Genomic DNA, 11,849 nt, shown 5'->3' with positions numbered 1-11,849 from the left:
CATCAGAAATTTTTCGTTCCCTTTCATAATTTTTATTTTATTTCCTGTGAACTCAGACTGCTTACCTGAACGACAGGTAACCTTTCTGGGAGGTAACTCCTGCTTTCTGGGATTAATCTGCACTTAGTGCTAAAGTACAAACTGTGTGATGAATTTTTAGCAGAATTTTTAGTATTCACAGCAATAAATAGATGAAAATTATGTTAAACATGAAATGACTGTTATTAAAATTCCTTTAAAACCGAAACCAAACCTGAGCTAAACTGAGTTAAAGCAGCATCAGTTTTCTTTGGGGAAAAACACAGAAAATGAATTACAGAGCCTGAAACAGAAACTGATGGTGACGGTGGAGGCCTCATGATGTCAGGCTGCAGGTTTGCATGATAAAATGTGGACTGTTGGTGAATTCAAGCCCAGACTCAGAGGAGCAGCAGAGTTTGGTCAGGATGAGGGGTGAAGGTCAAAGGTCAGCGTTTACTCTGAATACAGATGTTTTAAAGCAGCAATTAGCAAGAGGTTCCTGCAGCTTCCAGCTCAGAGCCGAGGTAACAGCCTGACCTCTAATCATCCTCAATTTCTTCCAGGCCCCGGCTCTGTGTGACGGTCGTCTCCGCAGAACGCCTGTTTATTTTTCATGGCACTTCCTGTTGGACTGAATGAGCGTCAGGAGGAGAGCGTCTGTGGGGAATACGCCCAGAGTGATGTGCTCACCCGCTGCACGCGCTCCGCCGCTCTCCCACACGAGAAAGCAATCTTTTACTCAAAGCTAATTACAACTCTATAAACGAAAGCTTTGACCGTATAAGGAGCTTCCTGTTAAAGAGCAACGCCAGCTGATTGTTACAGAAATGATGCTCAGTTTGATGTGAAGGATTTAGACCGACTTCTCAAACTGCAGTCAGTTTGTTTGCTTCAACCCAGCTAACTGTCATGAAGTAAACCATCATCATTCTGTTATTAAAGTATAAATATGCCCATTTTTAGCCATAAGTGGCTCTTAGATGTTGTTAATTGTCACAACCTTAAAAAGGAGGAAATTAATTTATAATTAAGCTGTCTTTGAGTTTTGGACCTTTTTGTGAACTTAATGCTGAGTCCAGTTTAGATCTGGTTTGGCTTTGTCTACACATAGATCTGCATCAGGCCTTCATGTAGATCTGAACACATTTTACTGGAATTTATCGTCCCAGAAGTTACTGTGATAAATGTTGTTGTTTTGACACCATTTTACAGTGATATAATGTTAATAATGGCATAATCATAATGCTGTAACTATTTAACACTGGAACTGGAAAACATTTTAAATATCCAAAATAAATAAACAAAACAACTGAGACAACAAATAAAATGAATTATGAAATCTCTGGAAACAAAATTGTCCTTAGAAAATGAGACCAAAACGCCAGACTGAAGATTTTTATCATCCAGATAAAAGTCGTCTTGTTTAAGCCAGGTTTGCATTTTGTTTTAACAAAAATTTTCTTGTTTTGAGTTTTTATCTTTTTGCAATGAGAAAGTTTCTTCTTTTAATGAGACAACTTTTATGTCATTATGAAAAGAAACTGTAATTGCTCATGGTAACGAGAATTTTTCTCGTTTTGTTTGATAAGACAACTTTTTCTTTTCAAAGTTATGGTAGCAACATTTTCCTGTTTTATTGAGTTTTGTATAACAAGACTCATTAAAAATCTTGTAAAATAGTCAAAAGTGTGTCACTATAACAGGAACTGTTCTCATTTTAACAAGAATTGTTTTGTTTTGTATGTTTTTATAATGAGAAATTTTCTGATTTTAGCAAATTTTGTATTGTTGTGTATAATGAGACAACTTCCATATCTTGTCAAAACTACACTGCTCAAAAAATAAAGGGAACACCCAAATAACACATCCTAGATCTGAATGAATGAAATATTCTCATTGAATACTTTGTTCTGTACAAAGTCGAATGTGCTGACAACAAAATCACACAAAAATCATCAATGGAAATCAAATTTATTAACCAATGGAGGCCTGGATTTGGAGCCACACACAAAATTAAAGTGAAATGTTCCCTTTATTTTTTTGAGCAGTATATATTTTTATAATGAGAAACTTTCTGTCTCATTTTTCCAATGAGAATTTGTTTATAAAGAGTTTCTGGTTTTAATGATTTTTGATCTTTGATTTTTGATTCTGGTTGTGAATTTATTTCCAACTTTGGCAGTTAAGTGCTTCCGTACGCTGTAGATTTAAAAGTGTTTTCTGTTAGTGAGTCTTTCTGACAGCAGCAGATAAATCAGCGACTTTACTGTAAATTATATCATAAAGTATAAAAACGATGAACAGGTTGAGATCAGAGTCAGAGGTGAAAACTGCTCTTCTCCTTTCAGATCCTCCCATTCCTCCACTGAATTGACCTTTAACCCCCATCCGCCTTCACAGGTCATCTCAGTAATGAGCCATGTGGCTCTCACTAATCAGGACCCCAAGGCCGTCCCATCCTCTGCCCGAGCGACGCAGCGGCGGCGGCTGAGCCATCTGGACTACATGCCTGCTCTGTCTCCACTCCGCTGGCGATTTATGCCCTCCTGAGGTGTTTTGCCTTTTAACTCGCTCTAATTGCCCCCCAGATGCAACAAAGATGTGGAGGCCGGTTTTTATTGGTTGCCAAACAGAGGTCATTGTTTTGGTGTCGCTTTGTCTCCCCGGCGCCGCTGACGTAAAGACAAACTTTGTTCCAGAAAAGAAAAGCCTGCAGTTGGCTGGGGGAGAAGAAAGTGATGAGATGATAAAGATGGCCGCCGTTAGAAACGCTCGGGCTGATGATAAAGATGGTGAGGGTTTATAGAGACGGGTTCTACTGAGACAACTCAGAGAATCCAAACATCCATCCATCCCTGCCTCTGTCCCGCCCATCTAGATAGTAGATGGAAAAAGTTACCAAATCCTGAAAATCCAGAGCCACACTGAGACACCAGCTTCTCCACTTTTCAGGTCAACAGAACTAATTTCACGCAGGTTTCTCAGAAAGTGGTTCTTAAGTTAACCTTTGACCCCTCTGACTTCAGGCACTTCAGAGATCTAAAAAGGAACCAACAAATGATGATCTATGAACAAACCGACTGTTATTTTTATTTATGGCCAAATTAACCAAAGTTTGTTTATTGTGATGATGGAAACTCTAGAGGTTAATTCAATTTTTGGCTCTATATTTAACATGAACAATAAATATAATCAGAAAAATTGAAATTGAAGAAATTAATTTACAAATGCAAAGATGAAAGAAAAACGACAGACTTTTTTTTTTGTTTGCAAATGTTGCCAAGACGAAAATTATAATGATAATTGGTATTATGTTGCCAAAAGTTACAAAATGCTATTAGTATGCATACATTTCTAGGAAACTTAATTTATTTACTCAAACTTTTAAATATTTACTACATCTAGATTGGAAAAAGAATAGGTTAAAAAAAAGAAGAGCAATAAATAAAACAATAAAAATTAAATACTTAAATTCTGACGTTATCTGTCTGTAGTCCTGATATTGGCCTGCTGTGGTCACCCGAATTAAAATTTTTCTGGAGGCGCCAATGTTTATATACACAACAAAGATAAATTTAGAAACACCGGCTGAGGCAATAAAAACAAGCTAAGATTTGGCTGTTCTTTACTTGCGAAACAATTCTTTTATTTTTAATCAGGCGGTAGTTGGGACGACCATCTCGCCGGTCTTGTTGCGGTCCTTCGCGTGGCAGTGGTAAACAAATATGGCGGAAGTGTTGATCGTTTCTTTCGGTGTTTCTCTGAGGTTTTCAGTGATTTTCTCTCTTTAAGCCACAGAGTATTTTTAGCTGGATGTTTCCGGGGGCTGGTCTTGTTGTGAGGCGGTAGAATGAGCGGTTGGGCGGGTTTTTCTGAAGAGGAGCTGCGGAGAATCCAGCAGAAAGGTAAAATAAAACCGACCTAGACTGAGACTTTAACCCGCTTTAACCCTAACATGAGCCGGTTGTACGTCCACAGACTCCGCTGGACCTCCTGCCGCTCCCCGCGGTAGGAAGCCTCCGACATCCAGCCGGAGCCGGCAACAGATGCAGCGGGAGAGAGCGCTTCAGTTAGCCGGCTCACAGACTCTCCTGCCGGGGCAACAACTCAGCACACCACCGCTGACGATGGAAAGTCAGCCTCCAGACCAGACAGGAGCTCCTGGTGCCGGACAGGACAAGCAGCAGAAACCCGCTAACATGAAGCAGAATAAGGAGGATCTCCCGAAAGCAGAGGAGGAGAAAAAGGAGGAGGTACCTGTGGTGAAAGAGCTGGAGAAGCAGGAGGTGGAGATGTGAGTTTGGCCTCAAATTTCACATCAAGTTATGATTTATTTTTCATCATAATAAATGTTTTCCAACAGTAAAGACCCAGTTGGTCAAAGAAATCATCAGGATCCACAAAACTGAATGTTTTAAAAACAAACTGAAGGTGGAAAAGCTTCTTTTTGTTTAATTGGGCTGATGACATCACAAGAGGCACAGGAGTGGAGCCAATCAGATTTCATAGTGAACTTTACAGCAGGCCTGGGCCAATGGGACTCCTCATTAAAGGGGATATGCTATCACATTTGTAGAATAAGTTCTGATGCAGCAAACCATCCCATCCACTGGTGGGTCTGTGCCTTACCAGAGGCACCAAGAAAATTCAGAATCCAAATCTCTCTGGTTCATGCTAATTAGCAACTTCTACTTCCTGTTTACAGCCATGTGTAGCATCAACATTTGACAAACTTATGCTTTGTGTAGTCTTGCTGATTTGCTCCAAACCAGTAGGTGGAAACGCGCCTAGTTCATATTTTTATTTTAGTGACATTTCTAAAGTTCCTGTAAAATTCACATTATAATTAGATGGAAAAATGGCTACTGTGGTTTGGACCATCTTCAGAACAGAACCAGTTAAGACTGCAGGGAGCAATCTTCCCTCCATCCAGAACTTGTAAAGGTCAAGGGTCAGGAAATGGGCAGCTAACATCTCTGCAGACCCCCCACATACTGAACATGAACTGTTGCAAATTGTACCTTTGTGACAGTTCAAAGACACATTTCTTCCCCCAGAAAAATTTAAATTTTTATTTTTAAATTTTCCTTTTTGTGCTTTTTGTGAAATTGTTTGTTTTATTGCGACTGCAGGAGAGAAAAGACGCGTCTGGAGCAGCTGCAGCACGAGCAGAAAGTCATCGAGGAGAGGAACAAGCTGACCAAAGCACTTCTGGCTAAAACAATCGCTGAGAAGTAAGCACTGCCGGGTTCCGGATCGGGTTCTGGATGTTGATCAGGTCAGATGGGGGCGGAGCCAGAACCCACCGCAGTAAACGTCTGCTGTGTTCAGGTCCAAACAGACCCAAGCCGAGGCGGTGAAGCTGAGGCGGATCCAGAAGGAGCTGCAGGCGCTCGACGACATGGTGTCCAATGACATCGGCATCCTGCGGGGCCGGATAGAGCAGGCCAGCTGGGACTACAGCGCCGCCAGGTGGGGAAGAACTCCAGGCTTCCTGACACAAAGCCTGTGCCAAACTGTGCAGAAGGACAAAATTTAAAGTGGCAGTATCATGTAAAATCAACTATTTTTTATTTCTATGAAGTTCTAATGTTATTCCCCTTGAAATTCAACAACAAACCTGAGGAATCATTTAATCTCCATGGCAACCATTCAGCTGTGCAAAACGCCAGGGTGACCTAGCATTTTGCACAGCTAAATATGCAAAACTCCTTCAGACTAGCCAGCAGCAACTAGCAAACAGCTGCTGAGCTCATTATAGGAGCTGCTGCTCAGAGCAGCGCTGGAAAAACATTAAAGGGTTAATAGAGGAGCCATGTTGGGATGACTTCCTGGAGGCGGAGCTTCAGAAACAGAAGGAGCTTCTTAAAGAGACAGAGGCCCAATTTCAAAGCGTTAAATTATGAAGTTAAATTTCTTTTGACTTGACCTGGTTTGTCATTGAGACGTTTCCAACAAGCTCTTGTTTTTTTGTTCTTCACAATTCAAACTGTATTTCTGCGGTCAGAGCTCGACGTCCAGGACGGTTCTGTTCTCTGATTGGAGGAAAACGACGCTTCCCTCACTTCACGTCTTCATGAAACTCTGAAGGAATCTGAAACTCGTCTGATCACACGTTTAACAATCGTCACAACCAATTTAATTCAACCGATTTTTAGAAAAACTGCAGGAAGTAAGTAAGTAAACTTTATTTACTTACTTACTTACTTACTCAGGAAGAATTTGGTCCAAAAGTTAGAATTTTCTTTAATCCAAAAGAAGTCGTAATAATGTCAAAATAAAGTTGTAAGAATTCCAAAATAGTCGCCGAATGTCCAAGTAAAGTCATAATAATGTGAGAGCGACGTTGCAGTAATAAAATTGTAATTTTATTACTAAACCTCCTGGAAAATAATTTCAAGTTAAAGTGAGGAATGTTGAGTCTTACTGAAGTTATACTTCATGTTTTAAAACATCATAACCAAATTATTATCAGCAGCAGAACTGAACCAGACGGACCGAGCCGCTCTGATCTCATTAACTCTACTGGAGCTTCTTTCTCATTAAACTACTTTATTCTAATATTATAACTTAATTTTCATCATTAAAATCAAACCTCTGCCTCCCAGGAAGCGTTATGAGAAGGCCGAGGCCGAGTACGTGGCGGCCAAGCTGGACCTGCACAGGAAGACGGACGCGAAGGAGCAGCTGACCGAGCATCTGTACGCCATCATCCAGCAAAATGAGCTGCGCAAAGCCTGCAAGCTGCAGCAGCTGATGCAGGAGCTGCAGCTGCAGCGGGAGGTGGAGGAGGGCCAAGCCGCCGCCGCAGAGCCTCAGAGGAACGGCAGCGGTGAGGCGGCAGCGCCATCAGCCCTCGGCAGCTCTGAGGTTCTCCAGGAGGAGGCGCTGGTCCAACTGAACACAGAACCAGACTGTAAACGGTCAGAAAACTGTGATGTGGCTCGACCTTTGACCTCCTGACGCTCAGAGCAGAGGATCTTCATCTCACTGATGTCTTCCTCACGTGGCTCCATCACCAGCTGAAGTTCTGACCAGAACCGGGTTTTATTCTGTGTTGACCTCCGCTGCAGCGCCCCCTTCAGGCAGGGCAGGTTTACCTGGAGGACTGCAGGTGTTTCAGGAAGTCACTGGTTTAAAGGAAACTTCTGGATTTTTTCTGTTTGGAGTCACTTTATATTCACTGCAAAAACATAAACTGACCAAGTTTTTCTAGTTCAGATGTTTTAGTTTACCTGAAATAAAATAAAACCAACAAGTAACATTTCAGCTACAAATACAAGTTAAAGTTGATAATTCCTTAATATTGGTGAAAAAGTTCTAGTTCCACTGATGGATTATTTCACTTATTGGATGGAAAAACGTCTCGTTATAAATTAAATGATTATTGACTTATAAGCTGTTTCTTGCTGAAAAGCTACTTGGAGGTTTTTCTTTTTTTAAGTGTACTAAATTATTTGTTCTAGAAACAGGAACAAACAAGTTTTGTGTTTTTACATTGCAGATTTAATGTAAGATGCAGTTTGTTCCAAACTCTTAAATATCTGACTGATTTATTTTAAATACACTCCGATAAATCCTCATTTTTAGTGTAATAAACTCAGTTTTATGCAGGGTTTTTTTTCTAGAAGAACTTTAAGCAGATTCTTTGTTTTACAGTAAAAGATGATCAAAATATTTCCAGATTACAGGTAAGGCTTGTGGACGCTCAGGTAAATGTGATGGTTGCCATGGCGACACGTGGTTCTGGTTCTGTCTGCTGATTCTCCGTCATGAAAACACTACATGAAAATCATTTTCCTTTAATAAACGGTTGAAACACTGACTGTGTCTTGGTGTTCCGACCCGGACCGGTCCGGTCCGGTCCTCAGGACAGAATCTGGGTCTGCGGCGGCGGCTCGAGCCGTTAAACCGCAGGAAGGTTTACAGCTCCGGTCACATCTGGCCGTCTGCAGCAGACGCAGTAAAACAGATTTTAATTGGTCGCCGGGCCGCAGCGGAGGTCAGCGTCTGAAGTCCGCAGCGGCAGGTTTCACCTCCAGTCCGCCGGGTCGGGTTCAGCCGGTCGGTTCTGCTCCAGACAGCTCCGGTTCTGGAAGGCTGGCTGTGCAGGCGCAAAACTTTAAAATAAAACTACAGATTTATTTCATTCTGCTGCAGTAAAAATGCATCAAATCATTTTTAAAACCACAGCAGCTTTAAAGTCCTGCTGACCCAGAATGAGAGTCCAGAAAAGGTTCTGGGTTCTTATTTACATTAGAGACGGGAATTTAACGCGTTGATGTTGATTAATATCGATTTTAACGCAATAAATCGCATTTAGGATTTTTTTTTCTCCCGTCGGAACCTTTGAACCTGCGCGTTTCCTGTACGCCCGTAAATCTGACGCACCAACAAACATTAATAGATGACAAGACGCTTTTAAAAACTTTATTTAAACTACACATAACTGTACATATCGCAAGTATTAATTAAAACATACCGAAAATAAAATGTCACAATATTCTAAAAAAAACTAACAATTATACAAACTGAAAACTCATGTTTTCATTAAGGTCTAATTGGAACTAAATATTCCTGAAACTCAATTTAAAAAAAAGAAAAAATGGTTTTCTCTTAAAAAAAATAGTGTACGTGAAATTTGGCTTCAATTATTAATAAATTGATAAAGAAAAACTTTGGATTAATTTTGCCAAACATGATTTAAACTGAAAACCTGCTGATGATGTGAACTGTCTCTCTGGATCGTTTCTGCTTCACAAACAAGACGGAAGGAAAACATTTGTTCTAATTTATTCCACATTTTAGTAGGAATGAATTTGAAATGAAAATGTTGCTTATTTTGACAATTTATGTTTTACAATTAAAATGTGACTAATTAATTAACTCGATTAAACATTTTGATAGACATATTTCATATTCAAAACAAGTTTTTGGACAAATTTTTCTTTATTTCAAAGGTGACCTCTGACCCTTTCTGCACTTATTTCATACATAAATGACCATTTTGCCCCTGGCTGTTATTTTCTAACAGCCAGGGGGAAAAAGCCATTTTTAACAAACTGTTCTGAAGTGACCAGAACCAGCTGAGCGGATCGGATCCCATCTGGTTCTGCCTCACAGAAACATTCACACCTGCAGCTTCCGGCCCGCACAGGTGAGAAGAAACCCGGATTTACATTTATGCCGTTCATAACTCATCCTCAAATTAATATTGTCCTCATCCGACTGTCACCTGCAGATGATTATAATTATATTTATTATTATTGGTGCATTAATTCACTGATTTGTCTCTAAACTCCTTCAGCAAAGTTTGAACTTTGAACTCCAGAATCGATGTTTCTGTTTGAATTTAATCTGAAATTATAAAACATTTTTGCTCCTTGAACCAGAAATTTCTGTTTTCACGGATGATTATGAGAGAATATGTGTCCGCACAGCTGGAAGATGAAAGTTATTAAAATGTTTCAGATTTAGGAGAGAACTGTGATAATGAGGCTCCTGCTGCTCTGGAAGCCCGCATGTCGCTGTAATCGGCTGCTGATCGCTTCCAGAACCAGCAGCGGCCCATAAATGTTCAGAGGAACCCAAACTCTCCGCGTCAGAACCGCCTGCAGCACATAAACCCGCACTTTGTTTTCATTTGACAGAAATTAGCTGATTGGATGATTGGTGTAAACCCGGAAGCTGGCTCCCTGCAGAGAGCCGCAGCTGATCTGGAGTCGGCTCGGTTCGGCTCGGCTCGGTTCGGTTCTGGATCAACTCCGCAATCAGACGCTGCGTCCGGGTTTCTGAGGAATCACGCAGCAATCAGGCTGGTTTACGGGACGGGGTCGGTCATATAGGCCCAATCAGGCAAATGAACGGGGCGGGTCGGAACCAGGTCCGGTCCGCTGCTGGGCCCGGTGGTTCGGAACAGGTCCGGTCCGCTGCTGGGCCGGGCAGAGCTTTAATGTAATGAGAAGAACTGATGCGGGAAGAAACAGAAACATTACCGCAACAAGCATCAAGGTCCAAACGGAACCGACCTGAAACCAGACAAATTAAATTAATTATATCCGCTAAAAATCTAAAAATTATGAAAATGTAAATATGATTAAAGCAATGAAAATATTTTAAAAACACAGAGAAATAAATTTAAGCCTGGAAAAAACATAAACAATAAAATTTAAAAACTGCAAAAATATTTAAAAAATAAAACACATAGGAACTACAGGCATGATTTTAATGCAAATATTTATATTATATATATAGTGGCTGATTTATTTACTTGGAAAAATCTAAATATATTTATTAGGGAAAAACTCCAGAGTTTTCCCAAATCTTTTGAAAATTCCTCATAAATCATATTTTTCTTTCTTTATAATTAAAATGAGTATTTTTAACAAGGTTATTAATACTATCAGGTTCATTAAGCTGACTGATGTCACCATGTCTCAGACAGTTAAAATCATTTTAATGAAATTTCAAACTAACAGAAAAATCATCATTTAACCCTGAGGTGTCCAAAGTGTGGCCCGGGGGCCGTTTGCGGCCCCTGGACTGACTGTGTGCGGCCCTGGCTTCAGTTCAACATACAAAATGGCTCAGAAGTGAATTAATGTGAATCTTTAGATAATCGCTCTTTGTGTTATCAGCCAGGACTTTTATTGAAAAGTGAACTCTGCTGATCCCAAACCCGCTGTAGTTTAATAAACTTGAGGAAATACAGCAAATATTTTCAAAGAAATATCAATTAAATCCTGATTTTATTGATCAGAACTGACTGAATTGTTCTACTTTTTCTTTCTTTTTTATATTGTTTCCCTATATTTTCTTCTAAAAGTAAATCTGCTGGACTCTTTAAGTTTTGGATCTGACATAATGTACAAATCTGACCACTGACGTGTTTAAAGTTTGTTCGGTTTCATAGCTTGATGATTTATTCCATTTTATTATTTTATAAGCATGAATTGATGATGCGAGTTGTTGAGAAAATAAATTTGAAATAAGCTAGTTCTAAAACCTAACATGTCTTGATTCAAATGGCCTAATTGTGGTTTTAAAATCAGTAACTTATTCTGGCCTATTGACCTTTAATTTACCTGTAGTTCCAGCAGATGGTTTGCTAAGATCGTTTGAACTGCCTTTTGTCTGTGTGGGAAAACAATAAGGAGAAGTTCCAGCTTTTCACACTCATCTGTGCAGGGGTTTCTGGCTTGAGAGAGGGTCAGAGATAGCTCCTGGTTGGAGGAGCAAAGATACGCCTTATTTGAATAAATTAAAGAAAAGAATACACCTTAACTGTAAAACTTTCTACACAGAAGTAACAGATTAGATTTGCTCTTGCAATTCTCCAAAGGCGTCTTTGCTTTTCTTCTTCTTTCCATTTATGTCAGGTAAATGAATGTATGTCTCCGTTGTTCTGCAGTTTCTGTGTAAGTTTATGCATTGTCTTATATTGGATTAAACTCTGTGATTCTGTGACGTCAACACGCATTGTTGTTTTCCTTGTAGCCGCACGCGGCCCGCCGAGAGGACCTGGGATCCAGAGGAAGAGAGAGCCAGACTTTTACCAAAGTTAACCAATTTAGAATCTCTTCCTTAACAGTGTCCTTCTAGACCTGCTGTTTGCATCATCATCATCATCATCATCATCATCATCATCATCATCATGCGGCCTCTTCTTCTCAGGTGAGTCGTTGCTCTTTAGGCCCCGCCCCCATCACACCTTCATGACGCTGATCGATTTACTGACAGGAAACATCCGGGGATTAAATCCGGTCACATTTTTTAGTTTTAATAGTAAAAAGTAAGAAACTAAAACTGCATAAAACATTTGATCTGAC

The 11,849-nt window shown here is 40.1% G+C and overlaps 1 protein-coding gene and 1 long non-coding RNA gene across 2 annotated transcripts; one reads left to right on the top strand and one right to left on the bottom strand.

Moving 5' to 3' along the window:
- Positions 1-3,726: 3,726 nt before the first annotated feature.
- gorab (golgin, rab6-interacting) lies at positions 3,727-7,283 on the top strand. The gene is made up of 5 exons (XM_015041224.1): positions 3,727-3,926; positions 4,000-4,315; positions 5,154-5,255; positions 5,353-5,493; positions 6,630-7,283. The coding sequence occupies exons 1-5, from the start codon at positions 3,872-3,874 to the stop codon at positions 6,982-6,984; spliced, it is 969 nt and encodes a 322-aa protein (XP_014896710.1). The 5' UTR covers positions 3,727-3,871; the 3' UTR covers positions 6,985-7,283.
- LOC106952850 (uncharacterized) lies at positions 5,458-8,301 on the bottom strand. Its single transcript, XR_001426063.1, has 3 exons — positions 8,058-8,301; positions 7,848-7,970; positions 5,458-5,537 (listed from the first exon to the last, which is right to left on the bottom strand). It is a non-coding gene; the product is annotated as an uncharacterized LOC106952850 (long non-coding RNA).
- Between the last annotated feature and the right edge of the window lie 3,548 nt (positions 8,302-11,849).

Source organism: Poecilia latipinna, unplaced genomic scaffold, assembly GCF_001443285.1.
Source record: "Poecilia latipinna isolate Pla-1442-1.1 unplaced genomic scaffold, P_latipinna-1.0 Scaffold543, whole genome shotgun sequence".
In the NCBI taxonomy this organism is placed as follows: domain Eukaryota; kingdom Metazoa; phylum Chordata; class Actinopteri; order Cyprinodontiformes; family Poeciliidae; genus Poecilia; species Poecilia latipinna.
Note: the sequence above shows the minus strand (reverse complement) of the source record. Positions and strands in the feature narration are given on the sequence as shown.

Bases quoted from the DNA above. Each gene is read 5' to 3' on its own strand.
- gorab (XM_015041224.1), top strand. From the start codon at position 3,872: ATGAGCGGTTGGGCGGGTTTTTCTGAAGAGGAGCTGCGGAGAATCCAG. The intron at 4,316-5,153 runs GTGAGTTTGGCC...TTGCGACTGCAG, and splicing joins GAGAAGCAGGAGGTGGAGAT to GAGAGAAAAGACGCGTCTGG. The intron at 5,494-6,629 runs GTGGGGAAGAAC...TCTGCCTCCCAG, and splicing joins TGGGACTACAGCGCCGCCAG to GAAGCGTTATGAGAAGGCCG.